This window comes from Melozone crissalis, unplaced genomic scaffold, assembly GCF_028551555.1.
Source record: "Melozone crissalis strain CALT ecotype California unplaced genomic scaffold, PUWL_Pcris_2 ptg000132l_1, whole genome shotgun sequence".
NCBI lineage: Eukaryota > Metazoa > Chordata > Aves > Passeriformes > Passerellidae > Melozone > Melozone crissalis.
This window is the reverse complement of record NW_026535905.1, coordinates 259,359-285,520: the sequence shown is the minus strand read 5'-3', so window position 1 is coordinate 285,520 and position 26,162 is coordinate 259,359. Positions and strand designations below refer to the sequence as shown.

At 43.4% G+C, this 26,162-nt stretch overlaps 1 protein-coding gene across 3 annotated transcripts in view; it reads right to left on the bottom strand.

The window, feature by feature from the left end:
• Positions 1–4,977: 4,977 nt before the first annotated feature.
• FAM53A (family with sequence similarity 53 member A) overlaps positions 4,978–26,162 on the bottom strand; it is a 71,179-nt gene continuing 49,994 nt past the window's right edge. For all 3 annotated transcript variants that reach the window (XM_054293234.1, XM_054293233.1, XM_054293235.1), the window contains exon 5: positions 4,978–5,503. In XM_054293234.1, the coding sequence (XP_054149209.1) occupies positions 5,189–5,503 (315 nt within the window). In that variant the 3' untranslated portion in view covers positions 4,978–5,188. The remainder of the gene's footprint in view (positions 5,504–26,162) is intronic.

Below are 26,162 nucleotides of genomic sequence, written 5' to 3'. Positions count from 1 at the left end.
ACACCATTCCAGGCCATACCTGAGGGCTCTGAGACACATCCTCACTCCATGCTGCTGCAGGGAGTTCAGCCAAGTCAGTTTGGGAAAGTGGGACACAAGTTTTGAGTCCTCTACAGGACAGCCCTCACTTCCAATTCACATCACTGCTCACATCACACAGCTTACCTGAATGAGGAGACCACAGCTCTTCATCCAAACTGAGCATCATGAAACATTTAAACTTATGGTTTGGGTTTTAAAGAGTTTAAGAAATGAAATGCTGCTCTAAGGAAGTTTTAGACTTGTTTCCATGGAGTTCATGCCATGCTTCCCCAGCTCAAAGCACTCACAGAGTAGATCTCAAAGGCATTTTATAGCCACAAAAAGCCATAAGAGCAGGGAATCATCCAGTGCTGCTGATGGGTCCAAGAAGCTGCAGAGAGTGAAAGCAGCCTCATTTTCTCCTGGTAAATACCCATCCTTTCAGCATGCCAGTGACTGTTGTGATGGCCAGATGGTGGTGGAAGCAGTAAGTTCAATGATGTTAGCTACACACAAACTCCAACTGATGTCCAAACTCATTTTGAAAACACACCTGATTGGGCTGCTCAGCATATGGCAGCAATGCTCCACTGGAACTGCATTTTGTGGCCTTTAAACAACTAACAAAACTAACAAGGGGTCCAAGGATGAGCAAGCAGGGCCCCAGATCCCAACTATTTGATGCTCGTCCCTTTATAATGGTGATGAAAAGGTGCAGAGATGTGGTGGAAGTGCCAGCCTGCAGCTCCTGGACCACATCCAGGTAAGAGGAGCAGGTGTCACACATGCCACCAGCACAGCTGTGCCACCTCTTCTAATGAGGAAACATCCCAGGTGATCTGCTGAGCAGCACTGGATGATTCCTAATGAAAGGATGAGCCCTGCTGTGACAGCCCAATTGCAAGCACACAGATCTTGGGTACTTTTGAATACAAACAATGCAAAATAAACACAGTGAACAGATTGAGAAAAATTATTCTGGCATCTGCCAACCTCCACTAAGGGCTTTCCAACAAACCTGTGGGTTTCCAGAGGAATGGCAGAGGCCATCTCTACACCAATAGGTAAGCAGCAACCTCACCTGTGATTTGAAAGCAAAGGCAAATTCACTAGGCACCACCCCTCAGAATGGACCTGCACACACAAAATTACGTGTTTGTGTTTTTCTGAGATGATTTAGCCCAACTTTACACCACAGAGGCCTATATTCTAACAGTGTCAGCACTGAGCAGGATCCACAGATCCCACTCCATGCATTGGAGCTCCTTCCTTTCTGCTCCAGTGCTCTCCTTGCCCACCTTATTTTCAGGTGCTCTTCCTCCAGCAGTTATTTACCTTGGAACATCAAGGCTTGCTTGGAGATGCAAACTGCACAGGTCCAGAGAAAATGGGACAGGATCCAGAGGAAAAGGACCATGGAAAGTCAGCCAGCCATGTCCCCTGCCCCAAAGCAAGCTGTAGCACAGCCATTGCTGCTGGCAGATGCTTGCTCTCAACAGATCCCCATTTGTGGAGCAGCTACTGCTGGCTCCCCACACATCTCTTCAGTGACTCCCTACCCTTTTGTTTTATACTTAGCCTTAGAAGAAACTACCACTCATCCCAGCTACAATTCAAGCCCCATCTACCATATGATTCCAAGCCCAGTCCTTCCACTGCATCCTCACAAGTGCCTTTTCCCACATTTTCAAGGTCTCAGTCACACCACTCTCCCCTGCCATTTCCTGCCCTGTGTGCAGTGTCTCAAGTTGCACCTCTAAAGTACAGATTATCTTGGATCTCCCCAAATGCACTTTTGTGAACCATTTGTGAACCCCAGCCTGAAACTTTTCCAGCACCAGTAGGACCAGCTTTATCTGAAACAGTGCTTGCAAGCTGTCACAACTCTGAATTTGTGCAGCTGTTTTACCCTGCCTAAATTTAGTGCCTTGCTAAAAAGGATCTTGTCTTTCCCCACCATCTCCTCCCTGCTGCAACCATTTCTGCAAGATTATTTTGAATTCTAATGCTATCTTATCTTTCACATCTGTCCAGTTTCCTGTTGACTGTAGGTTTAACGTGCATGCTACTTTGTTATCCAGGTTGTAATAAAAATGAAAGAGATAAGTGACCTAGAGCTACTCCCTGCGCCCCACGCAACACAGCCTTCCGTTCTGACACTGGTGCAAGATGGAAGGAAACCACTCCCAGAGCAGAGCTGCTTACAGCCCCCTCAGCTGCTCCAAGCACAACTCAGCCTCTGAAACCACTTTTCCTTCTTGCAAACCATCCTCTGTTTGCCCAACAGCCTCCACACCATCCTGTAAGCAAGAGCAAAGGGGCCACATTCATCATCTGTGGTTTTGTTTTAGAGAGGGGCTTCTGATCTCATGGACCTTCTGCCCCATCTGAAGGAAGTTTCAACCAACAATTCCTTTTGCTGCTGGTTCTCATGGGGGATTACACTGGAATCTGCAAAGTGCACAGATTCCTCCCAGCAGATTTCTTCATTTGCCAGTGTCACTGCACAGCTGTTCAACTGCTTATTTTCCTGTCACCGACTAACACAAGCCTAAACTAGATAATTACTACTTCCTACTGTCATGAAATTCATTCTTCAGTATCCAAATCCACTCCTTTCTGTTTGCTCCCATGAAAGGGCTATTTAGAGTTTTAACAGCTGGTTTAGCAGGAGACTGAGTCCTGTGTTACCATGAGCAAACGGATCTGTAACTTCCCTCGGGAAACCCCTTCCTACTCCAAGGACGGGGCAGGAATGCGGCTTTGTGTGGGCTGAAAACAGCACACCTACAAAAGCAATTCATCAACACCACAGGCAGGCTGTATTTCAAAGCTAGAACAAATATTATCTGGTTGTCTACCCTTGCCTTTGCTTTATCACCATCTTATTGATAGCTTCAGCTTTTGTTATTTTTGCATTGACAGTGCACATCTTAACCTCCTTCCATCTGTGTCCTCTGAGGGATTTTCTTCTTTTACTTCTTCCAGAAGCTTGTCTTCCTTGGGGGAGGAAGAACTAAATGGATTGCCACATTAGCTTTCTCATTCCATGCCATTACACTTTTAACTAGAGCTTTCAAATAGGTAAATTAGCTTTTAAGTGATCCCAGTTGTACCATTGGCCTTTGCTACAATCCTGCATTAGAGCTGATTCACTTTTACTTACCTCTATTGCTCAATTAAGAGCACTGAGAGAGGAAAAGCCGTTCTGCAGCCCAGGAGTTAGCTGGGCTGTTCCCTTACCCACAGTCTCACCACACTGCAGCATTTTCCCATCCACAGTGAGGTTCTGGCTGCACCTCACTCGCTGTTTCTGGAGGAAAAGCACCAAGAACAGAGATCCTCCATCACACAGGATTATTCCAAACGCTGCTCTGTGCTGCCCCACAGCAAGCACCTGCAGGGTGAGACATTCCCAACAGGAGCTCCTGAAGGAACTCAAGTCTTGGCTCCAACAGCAACTCCTTTATTCACTCCTCTAGAAAAAGGAGAATGATTTTCATCACCAGAGACAGGCCTCACTGCTCCCACACAATTTGCAGGAACACACCAAGAACCTGGCAAGCCTCTGCAGTGTTCCTGCACCTCACTATGTACACACGCCAGTATCAATAGCACAGACCATTGCCACTTCAATGGGAGCTGTAAAAGAAAAAAGTTTAGGGCACCTCCTCCCTGAATCTTAAAATTTTACTAAGATTCTGAGTTATGTGCACTTGTTCAGTAATTAAGGGCCAATCCCTTTATGATCAAAGGCTGACCCTAGCCACATGGCTGGATCCTGTATCATACCTTGCCACACACTTTAACACATCCCTCATGAAATTTCTTCATCTTTTAATCATGTTCCATTAGCTGGCTGGTTGCTGTATTTTGGTTTTATGGCACAAGTTCCAGTAGGAGTTGGCTCATTTAGGCACAATAACATGATAGACTCAAATGCCATTATCTGAGTTGCCTACCCCATTAAACCATTTGGAGATTAATTTCCCCCTTGTTGAGGAAGTTCCTTATTGTAGCTGAACTAAAAAGTATGTGTTGCAATAGTCTGCAAAGAGTGCATTATGACATTTGAGATTATTCCAGTGTATGTAATCATTGAGACACTTTTGGGATCCAGCATGAGTTATTTCACAGAGCTCCAGACAAACCTGACATCACTTTTGTTTCAGATGACCAGAAATCTGCCCTTCCCCTCCACCAAATTCCAGGCATAAATACCCCATTACAGAATCTACCACATTTTTCACCAGTAAAATCCATGAACAGACACACAAGTGCAAAGCAAAATGTCATTTTATTTAATTCAAGGACTATTTTCCTTCTAGTATTGCTGAAGGGATCACCTCCTGGGGAATTGATCATTACAAAGTCCCTGTCTAAAAGTTCAAGTGCTCTTGTTGTACATTCTTTTGAAACACAGAAAACATAATGACCAAGTAGGTGGGCAGCTACTTGCAGTTTTGGCCCACCTGAATTAGCATTGCTTCAGGCTAGAAAACAATTCAAGTAGTAAAATAATGAAAAATGTTAACCTTTAAGGTCACTACCATATTCTGATCAAAAAAGTCCTGAATGTAGGAAAAGAACATTTGTACATGTTATGAAGTTGTTTTTTAACCAGACACTGTCAAAGATGGCAGTTAAATATTTTGGACCAGTTGTCAACCAGATATTTAAGAGTTCTATCTGAAGGTTTATTACCAATTTCATTATGCAATTCACTTTTCACATTAAGCTCTTTAACAAAAGCAACATAGACCCGCACCAGAATCACTGTAGACAGATTTAGTTTTATAGAATGCCCTTCTGAAAATTCGTTTCAAAATAGAGATGCTTTTTCTCCAGAACTGTAAAAGCCATAAAAATGCAAAATATTTGTTAGGAAATTTTTAATCAAAATTATTCCTTAATGTTCAAAATAACATTTAACCTCCTACATTTTTTGTCGTTGTTGTTGCTGTTGTTGTCATCCACGTATTGACCAACAGAGACTAAACAGGTAACAATGGTTCACGTTTTTCCCCCACCTGAAACACTTCTTCTAACACGGCCCCAAAGATAGGCAATACAGAGATTCAGGGACATGGATTATGCACGGCAAAGGTAATCCTCTATCGCTTTAATTTAGAACAATTCTGATCCTAGCGCCCGGCTCGGAGGAGTCTCAGTTGTTCTCGATCTGCTCCAGGTCCAGGTCCCCGCAGTCCAGAGGGAAGATGCCCTCCTCCTCGTGGCTCTCGCAGTCGCTCGTGTCCTCGTCGCTGTCGCCCGCAGGCTGGCACTGCCGGCCCTGGCAGGGGCCCTGGCACCCGCGGCGCCGCCCCTCCTCGCGCTGCTCCTGCACCGGGCTGCAGCCCGGCGTCACCGCGCCCGTGAGGTCACTTGAGTCACAGGGCGAGGACACGATCGTCTTCATCTGTGTGTCATCGTCGTCATCTTCATAGTCGAGGGAGCAAAGACTTTTGGAATTTTTTAAAGTCTGCAATTAAAAAAAAAAAGAGAAACCATGACTATACTGAACATGACTGGACAGGAGGAACAGAATAAATTCTTGACATTCTTGAATGGTTTGAGTGTATGTACTCAAGAGTGCCACGTGTTTAAAGTAATCCTCGAAATGAGAGGCATGAAGGAAGAGGAAGAATGGTATTTACTTACTCCACAGTCAGGCTTTGCATGGATATTTTGCCTAGATTCCCATCTGTGAGAAAAACAGTCCCCTTTTTTATGCAGGAAGACCCAAAAACCTACCCTTGATCAACTACATGAGGAAAGAGAGACACCCACCCAGTTTGCTGTATTGGGTTTCTGGCAAATCCAGAGCAGAGCATTTGGTGACACCAGCATTTAGGTCAGACAGCTGCCTTGCAGCCTGGTCAACAATTAATTTCCCCTGCAGACAATGAGCCCTCAGGCGTCCCCTCAGAGACTGCCAGGACAACTGGCACATTTGGGTAATCTCAAACAGAAGAAACCCAAGCCTCTACTGGGAGCATCTTGCTTGGTTAGTCTTTCGGCTGGGTACGGTCTGAACAGGAGCTCAGGAGCAATTCTGTTTCAATTCAAAGGACATTAAAACTAGAGGGGCACTCATCCTTATTTGTACAATGGCAAAAGAAAAACACTCAGTAAATGTGCTACCTCTGTACCAGAGATAAAGGAAAATACCCAAGCTCCTCATGGAGCAGAAAGGGAGCCTTGGCTAGAATCCAGGGAGAGCATTTATGAAAAAACCAAATATACAGAGAGCAGAACTTAAATTTTAACAAGTGAAAACCTTCCGAATTGTGCCTCATGCAAGCACCCAGTGAGAGGAGGGTGAAACAGCCAGGGCTCCTCTGAGAAGTGGTGCAAGACAGAGTAATGTCACACTCATTTTCAGTCTCTCACTGGTTAAGTGACTCCAGCCTCACAGACAGCAATCATTGTATTACAAGGAGATCCATAGGGAACAGGACCAACTTTCACACCCATTTCCAGCTTCCTCCTCCAATTTATCATTTCTTAAGTATTTCATATTTGTTTATTTGAAATGGGAACATTCCTAGTATGCTGTATTCCAGATGCTCTTCCAGACATGAGTGTAATGGTTCCTGCTCCACCAATGAACACCAGCACCCACATAAAGGGGCTTACCAGCACCCACATAAGGGGGGTAACCAGCACGTTTGGGTATTTTTAAACAAAACTTCACAAATTCAGAAGAAATTTGAATTAGCCTTGTCTGTAAACAGCTGGTTAAACAAGGAAAGCTCACCAGGGGGAGGGAACTAGTCTGATCCCTTAGGCTGATGTAACATGTGGAACGCCTTGCAGAGAATCCCACTGCCGTGCTGCAAGGTCAGAGTTCCTTGGACAGCCCTACATCCAATCTGCAGGGAAAGCTCGTGGAGGGAAAGCTCAGGTCAAGGTGCAAAGCAGAGCACGCGAGGGCTGGAGCTCAGTCACAGCACAGGCGGGAAGGGATGGGATGGGATGGGCAGGGATGGGATGGGATGGGATGGGATGGGATGGGCAGGGATGGGATGGGATGGGATGGGATGGGATGGGATGGGATGGGCAGGGATGGGATGGGATGGGATGGGCAGGGATGGGGGCCCCATCACTGGTGCCCCTCCACAGCAAAGGCACTGCAGCAGCATTCCCTGAGCCTGCACCACAGCTAACACACCAGTGCCACACATTTCTCCACTGATCAGAGGTTTGATCTGCTCTTCCCCTGCTCAGCTTCCATATCTCACAACACACATTAGATGGTTGGTTAACAAGTCATACATTTCCAAGCAGAAAGAGCAATAAGGGATAACCTAATTTGTTTGAACAGACAAACAAGACCTCATCTAGGAGCTGATCTATATAAATCCAAGGCCTGCATTCAAAGATGAGCCCTCAGAAAAAAAATACTGCTAGTCATAGTTCTGCCAGGAGGAATTCAAAGTCTTTGTCAGCCATGGTTAAAGCCCTTATCCAGTTTTGCATGTGACTAACACCAATAAGACAAACAACCTTGCATCATCAAAAATATTTGTATTTTCAAATTTTACTCCCTGTGAAAACAGCTTCAGTATAATATTCATTCCTGCTTTCAAAATGCTTCCATATAGCATTTTACATTTTATTCAAGTAGAAACATTTGAGTTTCTCTCTATGACTAACAGGTACAAATTTCTCTCCTATTTATTTAAAAGCAAACCAGTATATTTTTAAAGTAAAAAACATTAAAGGATGTTTTAATCTTAAGTCTATCTCATGGCTTTGAAAAACAAAAGATGTCTTCTATCTCCATATAGAGGACAATATTTTCAGTTCTTTAAACTTATAGTAGGAGCTGGGAAGAAAAGGAACCAAATAAAGAGAAGCTTTGAAAGTTCTGCTTTCACTGTCTTAGAAAGGAATTCCTCAGTCCCCCTTCAAAATATCTTTTATTCAATTTACTGCAAGAAATTAATCCAACCACACAGCTGTCCTTCTAGAAGGTTTGTGTACATAAATGGAAAATTGCCTGTTAGCTGTACTGTGCTGAAACCACTTGAATGGGAACTTTTAGCTGGTTTCAACACAACAGCAAGTGCATTCAACTGGTTCTTTGTTCACCCACTTGTCACAACCTCACCAAACTAAAAATAGGTGGATTTATTATCTCGCAGCACAATCCAGCTCCTTTCACAAAGCTAAAGGTAGGAATTGCAATGCATTCAGGCCCTCTGAACTGCAGCTTTCCATGCTGCACTGGTACAGTACCACACCTTTCAACAACAATTGCGCTCAGTGGGGAGCCTGCGAGTACTTGCTCAATGGTCCTGTTTCATAAAGGATGCTGGACTGGCAAGACAAAAGAGTCCACAGTTGGCAATGGATAGAACTCAATCAGCTAGAAGCATTCTTTTGTGTGATGGAAAAAAAGGAAAAAAAAACCCTCAGAGTTTTAAAAGAAGTGAGGTGATAAAATGTCTGAATATTAAGGAAAAAACCCCAACTTTGTACCAAAAACAATGGTGGAGAAGGAAATAAAAGAAATCTCTCTAGACCCTTGCCATACAAAGCAAACAAGAAAGGCCCAGAGCAGCCTGAAAGGAAGCTAATGTCTGTACTCTTTATTAAACCTTCACTTCAGAAACCCATAATACATCACTTTCCAAATATAAAAAGCAATAAAAAGGTTGTTTTTGTTTTACTAACAAAACTAGAGCATTTGCTACAGTAGTCAAGGGAAAAAATAAGACATTTATGAGCATGAAAACCTAGTGCACAATGGGAGCAGCAGTTCTCATGCTTGTCCCCCAGTGCACCCTTGGCTTTGAGCGGGTGAGGATCCAGCTGCTCTGAGCAGGGGCAGCTGCAGCAGCTGGCTCTCCCTGGGGAGCAGAGCAGGCCTAAGGACCCCAAGCCCCCAGCCCATCCTGCTGCCTCCTCAGCACCAGTCACCCTGATGGCACAGGCTGGGCACAGAGGGAATTCACCATACTGGTTATCTGGTTTGCTTCCTGCCCATCCTGAGACCTCTGCCTGCGGTGGCACAGGAGATGCTGCTTTAACACTGGCACACAGCATTTCTCCACTGCTGAGGTCTCTCTACCAGCAATACGAAATACATGGATGGTGCAGTGGTCCTCATGAGGAGGAGATTCTGGAATTTCCTGGAGCATCAGCATCTAATCCAAGAGCAAAACACTGAAGTAGCAGAAGCCAAGCATGGAGCAACATGTGGCTTTTTTGTTCCTTCCCTCTATCTAGCCACTTGATGGAGATGGGGCAAGTCAGATGGGCTGCACTTCTCCCTTTAGAGCTTCATGGGTCCAGACTTCACTTCCTTGAATTAGGTTTCCTGTAGATTAGTGAGACTGGCTCCAAAAATGCCTTTAATGATGGTAACTCATAGCTAAAGCTCAGATCAGCACAATGCATTTGTGTCTCACACCTGTCCCCAAGGAGGTCACAGCTGACTCTCAGCAGCAACAAAACACAACCAGGGAACAATTTATTTTTTTTTTTTAAGAGATTCCATTAAGTGAAGCTAAGGGGGAGGCTTAAGGGAGGACTTTGTCAGAACTGGCACAAAAGCCTGGTGCTGAGCAGGGCTCAATCACACAGAACAAACCATCACCTGGCTGACAGCACACCCACCACACATTGATGTGAAAACTGAATTTTCACTTCAGGCACATTAGTGCCTTCACCTGTGACAATTCAAGTTGGAGATATGTACAGAGTCTACTGTAAACAATTAGAAATGTCAACTTGTTGTACAGATTAAAAAATATCCCATCACACTCCTAATCCCTGCATCTTCTACTATGCTATGCATGAAGTGAAAAACAGTAATAAAAATGCTGTGTTTATGTAACAAACTAATAATCTTTCTGTAGAATAAATCTCTTGACATTTGACTCTGACTTTTCTGTCTTGAATTGCACTGAGCATTTTGTGAACACTGCAGTGTTTGCAGATAACCTTTGCTTTCAAGAAACTTGCAGCTGAGTAGAAATGCTGCTTCATTGGCACAAAGTGGTGCTGACAGGAGGAAAACAATACAGTATTCTCCATGATGTTATGTGCCTGAGGCTTGCTAATGCACTAGAAGTTAAACCCTTAAGTGGGAAAGAATCTCCCCCTGTTCAAACAAGAAATTAAAAGGTGTAGAAATAAATTAGATCTTATAATTCAAGTGTCTAGGAAAAGACTTAAGAACCAAAACCACTGCAGATTTTTAAGTTATGCATTTGAAGCAAATCAAAAGACCCATAATTAATTGTCTTGCACCAGGTTAAAAAACAAGTAGTGAACAAAACCATTTTTATTTATGTATTATGTGGAAACCATCAAATCCCAAGAAAATTCCTGACACCTTCATGGGCAAAATCAAGTCTCTGTTCAAATTGATTTGGGAACCAAAGATGCTGTTCCTTTTTTTTAGCTCTGCAGTTATCCCTCGTTTTCCTGGAAATCTGACATGTACTTTATATATTAAAAAGGCAATGTTTATGTCATCATCTACAGCTAATAATCAGAAAAGAACTGGAATAGTGGATATGAATGAGAAAGAGCAAACAGCCTCCAACATTCTGCCATGTAAATAGACACTGAGCTATAATAACCATTCTCCCAGCACAGAAAGAATTACTGCTGCAATTCTTGTAGTCAAATAAGGTAAAACTCTATTTGCAATGCCAAAGACCCAGTTAAAACTCAGTACAAGCTGACAGCAGCACACAGCAATATGGCTGTGACTTGAAATGACAACTGTTCAGTGCTTTGTCTCTGCTCTATCTTCAAAGATGATTTCAATTTTTTTACATGTAGGTGTCCAGGGAGGGAAGGAAACTGCCATCAACTCCTTTCACATCAGATGCTGAACAGCACCATGATGTAACAGGCTTTCATCTCCCACTAGCCAGACTGTTCTAGATTTAAGTGTGCAGTTTTCTGGTGTAGTCTACCATGAAAGTTGATTTATTTATTGGCCTAGATATTTATGCTCATATTCTAAATTGTGCCAGAGTGTCCTTATAAGTTTTGTTTATAAGCTGCAAGAACCTGTGATTTAATTTGGCTTTCTATTCAGGGCTATTAGTTGAAAAAAAAATAGTATGTCCTAAAGAAATATTTAAGTGAATAAATATTTAAGTGAAATGGTGAATTAACTAATTATGCTCAGATGTGCCAGAATGAAAGGCTGTTCATTGTGTAAACTGAGAGAAACCACTGGAACAGTTAAAGTCTCCAAGTGCAAAATGATAAAATGCACCAAGGCGGGGGGCAGGAGGGGAAATGTGGGTGCAGTTCCCTCACTGCACCCACACAGGGCCCCAGCTGGAGAGGGGATCTCAGACTCTGCACTGCAGCCCCGAGAGCTGCACAGCAGCCACTCACCCAGCCAAGAAACCTGCAGGACCCAGTCAGCATCACTGCTATCACACCCAATCCAGGACCCTGCAGGGCCCAGTCAGCATCACTGCTATCACACCCAATCCAGGACCCTGCAGGGCCCAGTCAGCATCACTGCTATCACACCCAATCCAGGGACCCTGCAGGGCCCAGTCAGCATCACTGCTATCACACCCAATCCAGGATCCTGCAGGGCCCAGTCAGCATCACTGCTATCACACCCAATCCAGGATCCTGCAGGGCCCAGTCGGCATCACTGCTATCACACCCAATCCAGGATCCTGCAGGACCCAGTCGGCATCACTGCTATCACACCCAATCCAGGGACCCTGCAGGGCCCAGTCGGCATCACTGCTATCACACCCAATCCAGGATCCTGCAGGGCCCAGTCAGCATCACTGCTATCACACCCAATCCAGGAACCTGCAGGGCCCAGTCAGCATCACTGCTATCACACCCAATCCAGGGACCCTGCAGGGCCCAGTCGGCATCACTGCTATCACACCCAATCCAGGAACCTGCAGGGCCCAGTCGGCATCACTGCTATCACACCCAATCCAGGAACCTGCAGGGCCCAGTCAGCATCACTGCTATCACACCCAATCCAAGACCCTGCAGGGCCCAGTCAGCATCACTGCTATCACACCCAATCCAGGATCCTGCAGGGCCCAGTCAGCATCACTGCTATCACACCCAATCCAGGAACCTGCAGGGCCCAGTCAGCATCACTGCTATCACACCCAATCCAAGCAGCCACGCTGGAGGATGGCAGATCCCAAACACATCAGGGATTACAAACAGCACGGACTGAGTTAAACCAAATACCTACTGCCCCCTGCCCCAACTCTGACCTGAAAATCATCCACCATGGGCACTGCACATACAACAGTAAATTTCACACTCTAAATATCCCCTCCAACAAAGCATCTTTTCCTTTCAGTGGTTTGCAAAGATGATCTGAACAGTTGAGAGCATCCCCAGCCCCCTCAGAGCTACCAGCTCACCCCTCCCATGGATTACATGCACTCAGGGAAGGCCCATCATTCAGTAACATAGGAAACTAAGGAATTTAAGCAGATTAAAGAAAAGTGTGTCAGCCTAAAAGAGTTTAAAAACTGAATTTAAGCAGCCAAATCACTACTGTAATTTGGTAGTTATTCCTTTAAAAATTAAATTTTGGTCAGATGGGGCAATTTAGTGCAGGAAACTTCGTGCTGGGGTTTAGCAGCTTCTACAAGTTCAGGACCATTCATCTCAGGGGTTAACTTTTGTTTGCTTTTAAAGGCAAATTGAAAGTTAAGCAAGTTAATGCAGTACTTAATGTAATACAGTCAAGAATATGATTCAACACTAGTGCTAACATGGAGAGGTTGAACATACATAGCAATTTTCCCTTTTATAAAGCCCAAACCAACATTAAACCACATTTTTAAAACTTTACAGTATGGAGTTTTAATCAAGGTGTTAGATTTTCTAATTCAGTGGATTTGTGAACTGCAACCTTTTACCTTCCCTGTCTGAGTATAAATCACGCAAGCTTTTATTGTAAGAATGTGGAATTGCACTCTACAAACATCAGGCCTACCGATTTCCCCTGCATGTAATTAAGCAGAGAAAGTTTCAGCTCTTCTTAGGAGCAGTCCAGCAGGCACCTACAGATGCTATGAATTATGCCATTAGCTACAACAGAGGGGCTCACACAGAGGATTTAACTCCTCTGAAGTGACCAATAACAAGTACAGTGCCAAAGTGGAACACAGGCCATTGCTTTGTTCAGTGCACAGTGCAGCACAAGGCTCGGGCCAGGGAGGAGCAGGTTTAACCCAAACAGGACAATTCCTGGATACAGCAGCAGTGTTGATCTGAAATGCACCCATGCATCAAAACAGAGCTTTCTTCAAAGGCAAAGAAGCACCACAGCAAAGTTATTCCAAAGGGCACTGAAAGAGCAGGGAAAGGGCCTGGATGGAGGGTTCTTGCTCTGGCCTTGCTTCAGCAGCAGCTGCAGTCAGGGGTCTCTGCAGCACCACAGAAACTCTTCTGCCCTAAGGTAAACCACTGTCTCTGCACACCTTTACCCAGATTTTTACTACTCACTGCTTGACCCTAAGCACATCTCTATCATGGATAGTGAATTTATTTACCTTATGGACAGACTGAAGAGCTGGACAATACGGAATTGGGCCTTACTGTGCTTGAGCTGCATAAGCTCAAGAAGCTTTGGTCTGGCAAATCCAATCAGCCAACAGCACTAATGAGCAATGGTGTGATGGACAAACAGCTGCACCACTTGTGTGCACACAGGGATGATAAACACATCTGGTTTTGTAGAAGGACACAGAGGGAAACAATGCAAGCACATGCTCTCCCAGCAGAAGTGATTCATGCTTTGCCAGAGCTGCTCCCTTGTTTCCTATTCAAGAACTATTACCTTTCCTTTCAGAAAGAAAACAGGCTGCAGAAGCAAGAAACAACTTAAACTGTGTATTACCCTCTTCTGTAGTAACATGATAAAATAATTTTATGAATACTTTGTTAAACCAAATCTAATTAATAGAGATGAAAGATGCATCTATTTTTCCACATTTCAGAATGGGAAATAAGAAGGCACACACACACATCATTAACATGAGCTACACACACATCCCCAAACAGAAACACAGGCACAAAAGGAGCAGCACAAGAAAACTGCTTAACAAGACTGTGATTGCTTGCAGCACCATCTCTCAGTGTTCAGCATTCAGGATCCAAAAACAAAGACCACCCTGGGTAGTCAAAGCCTTCTGATGTATTATTCCTCTAACAGAAGAATTAACAGACTACAATCAGCTCTGAAACAACAAAAACAAAAAAGTTACCTCTAACCCCAGGAGTTTTAATAAGTTTCTCAGTTTCTAACTAGGCACATTTAGACAAGAAGAGAAAGAGCTCTACCTGTGCTTCCACAAAACTCCAAATAAAAAGTGACATTTCAAAGTTTGCTTTGCCATGCCAAACTCTGCTCTCAAGTAACAAGGTTTAAGTTGACTGATTATGCACTGGAGTAACACAGGACAGGATTTGACCCTTGTGGCTTCAAAACATGACCATATTGGCTTCATTTCCTGCCATTTATGTGTCATCTATTTTTATAGAGAAGTTCTATTCCTGAGAAGTTTAGCCAAGGTCTTATTCCTTCATGACTTTGCTATGAGCTGCAAACAATTACTTTAACAACTGAATCACATATGCACCAATTGCTGCAGCGTACATCCACGCACCAACTTCTCTTCAAATTCCTGCACGCTCTCTTTTCATTTTTCTCCTCAGGTCCCGTATTAAGTTGATGTGATGGGTCAAACTTAGGAGAAATTAGAGAAGCAAACCCCAAATCCTGATTGCAATGCTACCCTCATTAGTTACTGACAGATGTCACACTCACCTATGTTATTGCGTTATGCTGGAGCCCCATCATAACCAGCATTTTAAGGGATTCCATAATTGGGCCATAAAGTTCACTTCTGCCAGGGGAGGGGCATGGAGAGAAAAAAGGGAAAACTACCCCATCAGCTTGGGAACAGTTCCCCCTTCCTCAAACCAATTTTCCAAAACAAAGCCCTAAGATCTTGCTGTGCAAGTGCACAGAGGGACACACAGACAAAGCACAAGTGCTGCTATCAATCTCTTGCTCAGCTCAATGCAAAACCCACAATTTAACAATAAATTCTTCCAGGAGCATTAATTCAAACTGTAGGTGGACCTTGACCACTAATTATTTCCAGGGACAAGTTAAATTGAACACAATGAGTTTGCTTAAGAATTAGTACCAGAGATTGAATGTGAATGGGGCAAGGACTGCATTTTTCTAGCTCAGTATCTGATTTTGGACTATTTGAACTTTTTTGAAATAATATGGTTCAGGGAAGTGATCCTGATATTAAGTGACAAGACTGCTATATATTTTTAATACTTAGGCAACTTGTACCAAAACTTCTATTTGCTAAATAAAATTCAGACAAGTTGTTTATTGGCTCAAATACCAAAGCTGACAGCATGTCAGCAGTTGATGCTCAGTATGTTTTATTTAAAGTCAGGAAACCATATATGTGGTCCTTTATCCTTCAGTGCAATACTTGTTTTAAAACACATCATGCCAAGTCAGAAGAGAAGCAAAGTATACACAACTTGTGTAAGGCAGAGTCAACACTCACATTCCCAAAACGCTGAGGTAAAACGGAGCTCAGCCTCTCACTGCATGGCCTCAGTTTTCCTCTGTTGTGTAGTAAATCCAGAGTTTGCATGAAAAAGCTGCAACATTCAAAAAACCTGTACATTCAATTACCACATGTGCCTTGTTTTAGAGATGAGGATCTGTTTATGCTATCCCAGCTTGCAAACTTCCTAGCATTCCTTTTGAGTGTTAGTCACATGGTTACTAATACAATGAAAACTGAAATCAGGAAACTCATCCCAAGGCTCATCTATTTAAAACTCCTCTTCTGCCAATACTTAAGCTTTATTGCAAAGCACATCAGAATAAAAACAAATGAGTACTTTCAAATATAGAAACAGATGAGCTATTAGATTATCTGCAGCTCACCTCAACACTAAACCATCACCTTCCAGATCACTTATGCAGAAAACATGCCTTATTAAGTATATCCCATTAGAAGCTGCATCTAACAGCAACTTCAGGACAGAACAAACTTCCCTTCAATTTTTATGTACTTGAAAAAGCGTGTAAACAAGTCAATATTTCCCATGCTCATGGAAAAGCTGACATCACTAAGTGATGAGAGAAATGCCCATCAGTTCATTTCCACAGGTTTGAGATATCTGTTCTGCCTTTATCACACCTGTGCACCAGTGCATACATGCAGCAGGAATTGATCAGTGCAATGCAAGTCTAGCAAAAGCCCAAGGGACAGCTGGGTTTGAGACTTTTCCAAGGGATTTTAAGAAACTCCTCTGCATAGAAAAGCCTCAGCTGGATCAGCTTGGTTTAAGGTCTCTTTTAGATGATGATGCATCGAGTCAGAAAGTGACTGTCAAAAAGCAAGGGAAGCTTCACAACAGATAACAGAGTATGGAAGAACAGTCTAGTTTCAGAGTTAAGTCCTTGCATTCAAGTACCACAACAATGTACTAATCTATTAATTTGATTAACATGTTATTACAACAATATAGAATATTTAAAGAGCCCTCTCCCTGAATTACCCTGACTTAAATTCCAAGATGTACAACTTCTTTTTCTAATACATTTTAGAAATTGCACTGGGATTTCATTTGTTGCCAAAAAATCTGGAAAAAGTTCCCATATCAATGATGAAACACTACTCAACACTTCTGCTAGCCATCATCTCTTGCAATTTAGAGCACAGGAAAAAAAAAAAATAACTTAATCCTCTGCCACCTGCCAAAACCCAGATGGTAAAACCTGAAAAAAGTGCTCTCACCTCTCTTTAAACCCTCTGGTGCAGCTTAGGCACATTAACTATAAGTACCCTATATTTAACACTGAACCATAGCTCTTAACTCAGTATTGCATTGTTTTCCAAACAACATCACCAATAATTTTAGCATAATCCAATTTTCTGATGGGATAAGTAATAATTAAAAATGAAATATCCACAGCTGGCTGAAACCTGGCATGGGAGTGAATAGATGGCCCCTTTCTTTTCTCATAATGTCAAATGCAGCTGGTCTGGTACTCATTAGCTCTTTCAGCAACAAATACTTATTGTACACACAGGAACTTGCAAAGAAGGAAAAGCAACTCTGCAGCAGATACTGAGCTGCCTCCTCCTCTTCTCAGCACGCTGCTTACAGGAAAGTACCATGAACATCCATGCAGAGCTGGCTGCAGGTATGGCAAAGCAGCTCGGTGATGAGCAGCTCTGGGGATCTGCAAGACATTTGTTACAGAATCCACTCACTAAAGAGGGGGAAAACCTCCATCCTTAATGAGATTTCCTTTCTTCACTCTCCTCGGGGCTTACACTCCCTCACTGTCAGCACAGGGAACCTCCAGCACAAGGGCTCACTTCATTAAATGCCATTTTGGGCCTAATTTCACATTGAGAGCCACTGTGCCGAGGCAAAGAAAGCAGAACGCCAGCTGCTCTCTGTGCCTGCCACCTCAACAGCGTTTCATTCACTGCCCCAAAACACTTCCAGGCACCCATTCAGAACCAAGCACCCCAGCCTGCTCTGTCCTGTCACAGCACAAAGTGCTGGCTTGTCTTCAGCTCACTTTTGATGCTTGCCTATCATCTCCCAGCCCAGCCTGCTCCTATCTCCTTTCCTTCTTCCCAAGCCTGCTGGAATTTGAACTTTAAATGGACGCCCTCCACGGCAACAATAGATAAAAAAGGAGCCTTTGATTGTTCATGCGTTGCAGAAAAGAAAGGAGGAGATTCATCCTGGCTGTGACCTAGCAGAAACTCATCAAGCACAGCTCCCCTTCCACTGCAATGGGATGCCTGAGCCTGGAGCCACTCATTCAAGCTCCCTGTGTCTACGTTTCCATTCAAACAGGATCAATTCTTCAGGTTTCCCCTGCTAAGGAATTAAATGTTGATCCTCAGAACGAAGGGCAACACCAAGCTTGGAAAGCTGCCAAAAGGTTCTGTAACACTCAGCAGTTTGGAGTTAATTCAATACTTATTGATACCTAGCAGGATTTATAGCTGCATTATTTATAAGGGGGGAATCACAGAGCCATATTTAGACCTTGGTAATAAACTATTTTTAGCAGCATCTGTTTTTCTAGCTTGTTCCCTTGCTTAAGCAAGAGCATTCTTTTATCCAGCTCCCTCTTCCTTGCCCATTTAAAAGAATCCACAGAGTCTAAACTGAAACATGAGTTAGGATCACTCAGAATATTCACTGTGCAGCAATCCTCCTAATCACGTTCTGGAAATCAAACCTGCTGACTAAGGACAGTCTTGGGCTGATGTAACACTATATATGTTGTGTTCACAGAAGAGAGCAGATTGTTTTAATGTAAGGGGCAATGTGTTTCACACAAAGGAGGTTACTATCTGGAAAGAAACAACTGATCATTAACTGCATTAAGCCATCTGAAAAGTGGCTCACAACTCCTGGCAGTGCTTTTCTGGGACGTGGTTGCCAAGTTTCACCCTCATTAAACACACAGATTTTTCTTTTTGGTCACAAGTACATTCTGCCAGGCCAGGCTGCTGTTAGAGGGAGAGAGAAATCATAAGCAGCTGCTGCAAGCACCTTGTTTCAGAGATGAGTTTCAAGCTGCAGCTGTTACCCACTCAAAAACTCCCCCAAACCTCAAATTACCTCTTTGAGTTTACATTGATATTCTGCTTTTAGCATGTGACACAACACTGGTGGCCTCTGCAGCATGACAAGGGACAGAACGAAGGGATTGCTGGTTCCTTGAACTCTGAGGGAAGCAAGGCTTTGAGTACTTCACGCAGATTAAATTCTCAAAAATGCACTTGATAGCAGCAATATATTCATATTAATCTCTTGGCTCATAAAAGTTTTTACCCAAACAACAGCACAAATATTCAAAAGTTTTGCTGTTGTGTCAGATTAAGAAATTTTCCTGTAGAGCAAGGCAGAAAACTCATGTAAAATATGAGCTCATAGGGTTCTTATTTGTTCCAAAGGGCAGCAGCCATAAGGGTTGCAAGCTGGTTTCCTAGGCCTTGCAGCACAGGTCAGGCATTCCTAGGAAGCAGACTGTGTTACTGTGTGCAGCAGAAAAACAAAAACATTCCCAGCAGGTAGCACACAGGTCAAAATTAAATTCTACAAATGCACAACAGAAACATGCAGCCACTATAAGGGGTTCCAACAAAGTCTTGAGGGCTTTGAAACTCCAAGCAATCAGTATTATTAATAGAACATTCACTTGGCACTGGCATTGTGCAACAATAATTTCAGTGTGGAGGAAGCACAGCAGTGCTGGGATGTCTCCTTCCCCCTCAGTGCCTGTTCTTCTCCCCAGTGGGGGAAAGAGGACACAGCACTCCAACAGCAAGGACAGCACGCTGCCAGGAGTATGGACAGGCTCCCTGGCAGCACAACACACGGACAGCCCATTCCCAGGATCAGGGCCAGCGTGGGGAAGGCTGCTCCTGCTGGGAAGCATCTCCACACGCCCCAGCACAGCCACTGTGTCCCACCTGCCCAATCCCCACTCGGGGACAGACAGGGGCTCTGTCCCTCCCCAGGGCTGCTTGCAGAGCACACCCCTCACGGGACAGCCTGCCTCGGCTGGGAGGGCTCAACAAAACCCATGCCAAGGACAGAGTCAGGCTGCAGCACTTGGAGCGGCCACACAAAGCACGTGGACAACAGCCAGCACATACAGTAACTGCCGCAATAAATTTAGGATTTATTGCCAAGTATGTCTAAGAGTAAAAACTAAGATTACAACTTGTAGTTCAATTCCCTAAGGCTGTTGCATAACCTGCAAATATATTACAACATGAGAGCAAACTAATACTGGTGATTACCCAGGAATATAGTCAGAGGACCTGGAAATCTTCAAAAACGCACCTTGTTGCAAGCTTTACAGCAAAGCATCCGACTGTCATGGGGGCAAGGATGCTTGCTTGCACATAAACAGACACTTTTGTGAAGATCTGGAAGGTGTAACCTCCCTGATTCCTTTCACAAAGCTGAGGCCTTATTAGCCAGTACATATGCACATTTAATACGATTCTGCATTCAGACAGTACTACAGGGACAGATGAATCACAGTCTCAGAAAGCAGCTGGAGAAGATGATGGCAAAAAGATCCAGGATCAGGCTCACCAGGATCTGCCCATCCACCCTTCCCTTCCACACCAGATGGCTCTGGAAAGGCAACAGTTATCTGTCCTTAAAAATCGGTGATCACAAAGAAAAGGCTTGGTGGTTAACTCTCAAGTCCATACCCATCTGAGGGGTGGCGGTGTGCCAGTGAAAGAACTGTGGCAGGCCAGGAGAATCTGTACAAACTCCATTTCCATCCTGGTCCATTCAGGGATCTCTCCCCTCCACCCCAGTGACCAAGGGATCCACAGATCCAACACTGAAACCCTCCCTCAGTCAATATTCTTGCATATCCAGCCTATGTGAAATTGATCTGCAGCTGGTTCTAACTGTATCAAGTTATATGTGCGTGTGTCCCTCAGGGGTCTGTGTTGGGGCCAGTTCTGTTCAATATTTTTATTGACGACATGGATGAGGGCTTAGAGTCTTTTATTAGTAAATTTGCTGATGATACTAAATTGGGAATGTGTGTAGATCTGCTAGAGGGACATAGGGCTCTGCAGAAAGATTTGGAACGGTTAGATGCATGGGCACAATCAAACGGGATGATCTTCAGTAAGTCCAAGTGCCGAGTCCTGCACTTCGGCCACAATAACCCCCTGCACCGATATAAGCTGGGGATGGTGTGGCTGGACAGTGCTCAGGTGGAAAGGGACCTGGGGGTGCTGGTTGACAGTCGATTGAATATGAGCCAGCAGTGTGCCCAGGTGGCCAAGAGGGCCAATGGCATCCTGGCCAGTATCAGGAATGGTGTGGCCAGCAGGAGCAGGGAGGTCATTCTTCCCCTGTACTCAGCACTGGTGAGGCCTCACTTGGAGTATTGCATCCAGTTCTGGGCCCCTCACTTTAGGAGGGACGTTGAGTTGCTTGAGCGTGTCCAGAGGAGGGCAACGAGGCTGGTGAGGGGCTTGGAGCACAAGCCGTATGAGGAACGACTGAGGGAGCTGGGGTTGTTTAGCCTGGAGAAAAGGAGACTAAGGGGTGACCTCATCACTCTCTACAACTTCCTGAAGGGTGGCTGTGGTGAGCTGGGGGTCGGTCTCTTTCTCCGGGCAACAACAGATAGAACAAGAGGACACAGTCTCAAGCTGTGTCAAGGGAGATGCAAGTTAGAATTAAGAAGGAAGTATTTTACAGAAAGAGTGGTCAGATACTGGAATCATCTACCCAGTGAGGTGGTGGAGTCATCATCCCTCGAGGAGTTCAAAAAAAGACTGGATGTGGCACTTGTTGCCATGATCTAGTTGAATAGTTAGAACATGGGTTGGACTTGATGATCTTATAGGTCTCTTCCAGCCTTGAATTTCTGTGATTCTGTGATATATTGGCAAAAACCAGGAACCAACAGGAGATTCATATTTTACCCTACTACAAGCAAAGTCTGATCCTCCAAGTCTTGAACTTCTAATTTTAAAATAATGCTCCAAAAGCACTGAGGTAGTTTGAACAAAATGTGACTTTTTAAAAAAGTCAAACAGTACATGTATTTTTTAGACCTCAATAAGTTTTTTACCACCACTTAGCATTTTGGACAGTATTACTTCAGTCCCCACGATGGTCATTATTCAGCAACATGTTTCCATGTCAAGGTCTCCAATGGTAGAGCACAGTGAAAAAAGTACAGAAAGGGCTTATAATATATAAATGAATTGTGTATGTGCCCCGTAAGCAGCCACAAACAGATCTGTGTCTCCTGACACTAGTCAGAATAAACACATCAATACTAGCCTGCAAGGTCACCAACATTAACTTATTCAGTGTTAACTCCTCCTGATTTGGAGTGGTAACACCCTTGTTCCTCGCAGTAGAGACATTTTATCCTGACAGGTACACAGAATTCCCTGACAATACCCAAGAGCTCACCATTTTCTACAGTGGCTGTACTTACACAAGCACACACGGGCTGGTGTCCCCTGCCAATGTCTGCAGGGCACCTGAACCAGGGTGTGCTACACTTCCCTCGAGCTAAAGGTGGGAGTCCAACTCTTGAGCTGTTAAGATTTAAGAAGTGGGTACGCACTCCAGGTATTGCAAGTGTGCATTACAAGGGACTCCTCCTTCCTCCATCAAACAGAATAACATATTTACCCGATTAACCACAGCCTAAAGTTTAATCTAACTGTTTTTGAATCAGACTGTATCACTACAAGAGGCAACAAAAGCACTATGCTTGACATGCAGGCACCCCACAGACTAGAGGACCCATTTCTCTAAAAAGTGAATTCTTTCTGCTGCCCACTCTTGCAGGGAGAGGACACCTCCTGCAGAGCTCGACCACCAGAGAACAGAGGTGAAATAAGCTGAATTTAACCAGGGTTCTGTCCAAAGGATATGAAAACAACCAGACAGTTTGGATGTCCAAGAGTTTATTGGTGCCTCGAAAGATGGGAATCAATTAAGTTCTTTCAGTATACTGAGGCCATTCAAGATTATCAATTACCACCTAACTACTCAGATTATTAATTACCACCTAACATACTCATGCCTTCTGCTGTTAAAGGACCTTAGGCTCAGTAACAGAAAATACAGAAAATTCTCATTTCTTCTTATGGTTATCCAAACTCTCCACATGGGGTCCTCTGCCCAGGAGAGCAGAAAGAATTCAGTTCTTTTAGAGTATCAATACCAGAGAATACTATTTTTCAACATGGAGCACATATATACTTTAGTTATAAGTCTGAGGTGAGTCTGGAAGTGAAACACACTCCACTGCAAAGTAAAGTATTTCTGTTCATAATAAATTCCATTATTACACTCCTACTCACCTGACAAAGTACTTCTATTTAACAAGCTTAAGGGCCATTTACCAACCCAACTGCACACTTGCATGCCCTGAAAACACACCTTACTGTGCCAACTATGTGAGCTTTTCAAAATTGAAAAAAGCAAGCTTATTGCTCTGGGACGTGCAATTTTAACAAGCCTTGGAAATTAAACTAAAAAAGTTTTTGGTTCTATAGTAACACAGGCTCAAGTTCCAAGAGTTACACAAGCAAAATAATATTAAGTATTTAGCACAATGGCCTGTGCATTGTACTTCAGGACTGTACACTCTGAAATCCCTGGAACCTTCATCAGGTCCATATTTTTAATCAGGAAAGTATTCTTAAAACAGGATCCTTAAATGAAGAATAAGATTCTCAAAAACAAAAACCTGCTAGGCGAGCTATTATGCAAAAGTAAACTCTTAAGTAAATGCTGAAAGGAAAGAAGTGGAAAAAACCCCCCACACTAAGTTTATATTTGAGGGGCTTGGAGCACATCAAGAGTCTGAGCCTCTGGATCAATTCTGGTTTTGTGCACTAATGAAGAATTTCAGTGAGGCTCTGTGTTGACTGTGCTTCAAGCACATCTGATTTCTGCCACTCTCACACACACTGCAGCAGTTACAAGTAACCTTGGAGCTCTACAAAATCGGACATGACAGTTAAGCCACAAGCACCTGTCATATGTTTTAAGATCTTTCATACTATTTGTGCTTCATAACACTACTTCAATCACTTATTTTAACCTACCAGTTCAAACTTAAATACCCTTTTTTAAAAGGGACAATTTTTAACACATTGGTGGGATGGAGTTACCCAGTATTACCTGAAGTTCAGAAAACTTTCAGTCCTGCTAAGCAATTTATATCACATTACTCTTGTTCCAACACTGCCAAGATCACAAAGTCCTCCTGCTCTTTACTGGTCATGTGAATTAGTCTAGAAGACAAGCAAAGCACACACTGATCAACGTAAAACAGAACTGAAAACTGAGATAGTTAAAATATAACTAGACAAATGAAAAAAGTCTCATACAGTATCAAAAGCCACACCTGAAGAACACTGGGAATATGCAAAACCCTTTCCCAGAAGGACAGTATCTTTGCAGAGCTTAAATTGCTCAACCTCTGGTGTTAAAGGCCCTTTTAAACTCTGCATTTGTAAAACCTTTGGAGGCCCAAGCAATCATATACAGAGTTTTTGAATTGTGACAAACTAGTCTACCTCTTGCCTGAGAAAAGGACCCATAGGCTCCATTCCTTTGGGTTTTACTATTCAGGCTTGGCTGAGGGAAGGCAGGAGCCAGCAGTGTTACTGAGGGCGGCACTGCAGCCCCTGCTATGCATCCCTCCTGGGTAAGGGGGAAGGAGTAGGAACTCGACCCACAGCAGGCACAGTGACCCCAGAGGGACCCACTGAGCCAGGCCCTGGTCTGAGGCAGAGCTAAACACCTACCAGAGTGACATCTGCCACTTCTCCTTCCCCCGGCAGGCACAGGATGCTGTTCTCCTGCTGCATGAGAACATTGCGTCCTTTTGAAAATTAAATAGTTACATTAAAAAAAACTGCAAGTAGAATTTCAACACTTTGATATTTCTGCTCAAGGCACACTGTGCAGTGATGCCTAGAACACTAGAGTACTGCAAATAGTGAATGTTAATTTTCAACAGGCCTCCAAAATATAGCTCAATATTTTATCCCTCTGAAACACATCATGAAAACACTTTTTTGTGCTGGAGATACTTGTTCAAAAAATTCTGCTGACTGAGTAAGAGGGCCTTCTTACAACCCTCAAAATACCAAGATATGCCTCTTCTTTTTTAGGGGAAAACTGAAATTAGGAAGGGTTGGCATTAACAAAGAATAAACAGGCACTACACTAAGAGAAGAGTGTCTGCATTCAGCTATTCTACAATTGTCACTGTCCTTCACACCTCACACCCTTCTCACACGATAACTGCTGCATAGCAAGCCTCAGCTCATACATGGGGCCTTCCTACAACTTGTCCCCTCAAAGCAACGAGTTGTCAAATTGGTGCTATGATTAGGGAAAAAAATTAAGTCCAGGCTTCCTTTGGTAATACTGCAAAATAATTAATGTGAAAAAATGTTAGTGCTGTTTTCAAATTAAAACCAGAGAGTGTTTCCCTACTACAGGAGAAGCATGTTTGACAGAATGAAAATAACCCTTGTCAAATCACCCTGTATACCTTGCATTCATAAAGCACAGCTGAATTAAACATAAGTACAGTTCAGATGAGTACAGTGCATTTCATGCAACTGGAAGCAATGGTATTTGGCCAGAGAAAGACAAATTTGTACAAACTACTACAAAACAAGTTCAATGTTTCCCCAAACATCCTTCTTTGTAATGCCTATAAGAAAGAATATTCTTTTGGATAAAAAAAAAACCCCAAACTGCCAAGACTAGCTGTAAAAAGTTTCAGTTACACTTGACACAGTAGTTGTTGAAATTGTTTTAGTTGACATCAGTTGATCAGTTTCTATATCTAATTTGAGTACTTGAGTACTTAGTCACTTGGTTGAAGTTGAAGAGGTTGCCACATGAATAACTGAGTTATCAGCACCCTGCTGGCTGCCCAGGCTCAGCAGAACTGGAAGCAGGCAGAAACAGTTGCCTTTAAGAAGTGAGGATGCATTTGCTGTTTTCTCAAAAGCAAAGGAAGACAGTTAAAATGGAAATGCTGTTAAGCACACATCCGGATCGATGGAACAGTCATTTCACAGAGCACTCAATGAACCAAGTTATTTTTTAACCACTGCAAGTTCAAGATTCTTAAAAAAGGCAGTTGGGCGGATGAAGTGTGTCACAGCAGTATTGCAACAAGAACAACTAATGGAAAACTACCCGGGCTCCTGTTCCACACAGGCTGCTGCAGCTCAACTCCAAAGGTTTGGAGCAAGACAAACTCTTCACATTTCTACCATTTTATTGTTCAAGCCAGAGCATTTTAGCCACTCCACGTTTTTAAAAACACCCTGTCAGCAAGATACATCTGACACAGCAAAATTAAGTTTAACACAAAGGGACCTATACTTATCCAATTGATGACTTACACTAGAATTTTTATTTAATCCCTTTTTACCTTCTATTGCATGTCAGAGTTAAGAACTCCTGTTCAGGAGCTTCATTTTGTTCTCTATAGTTTCATTATTACAACAGACCTAATCTCCAAGGTACCACCT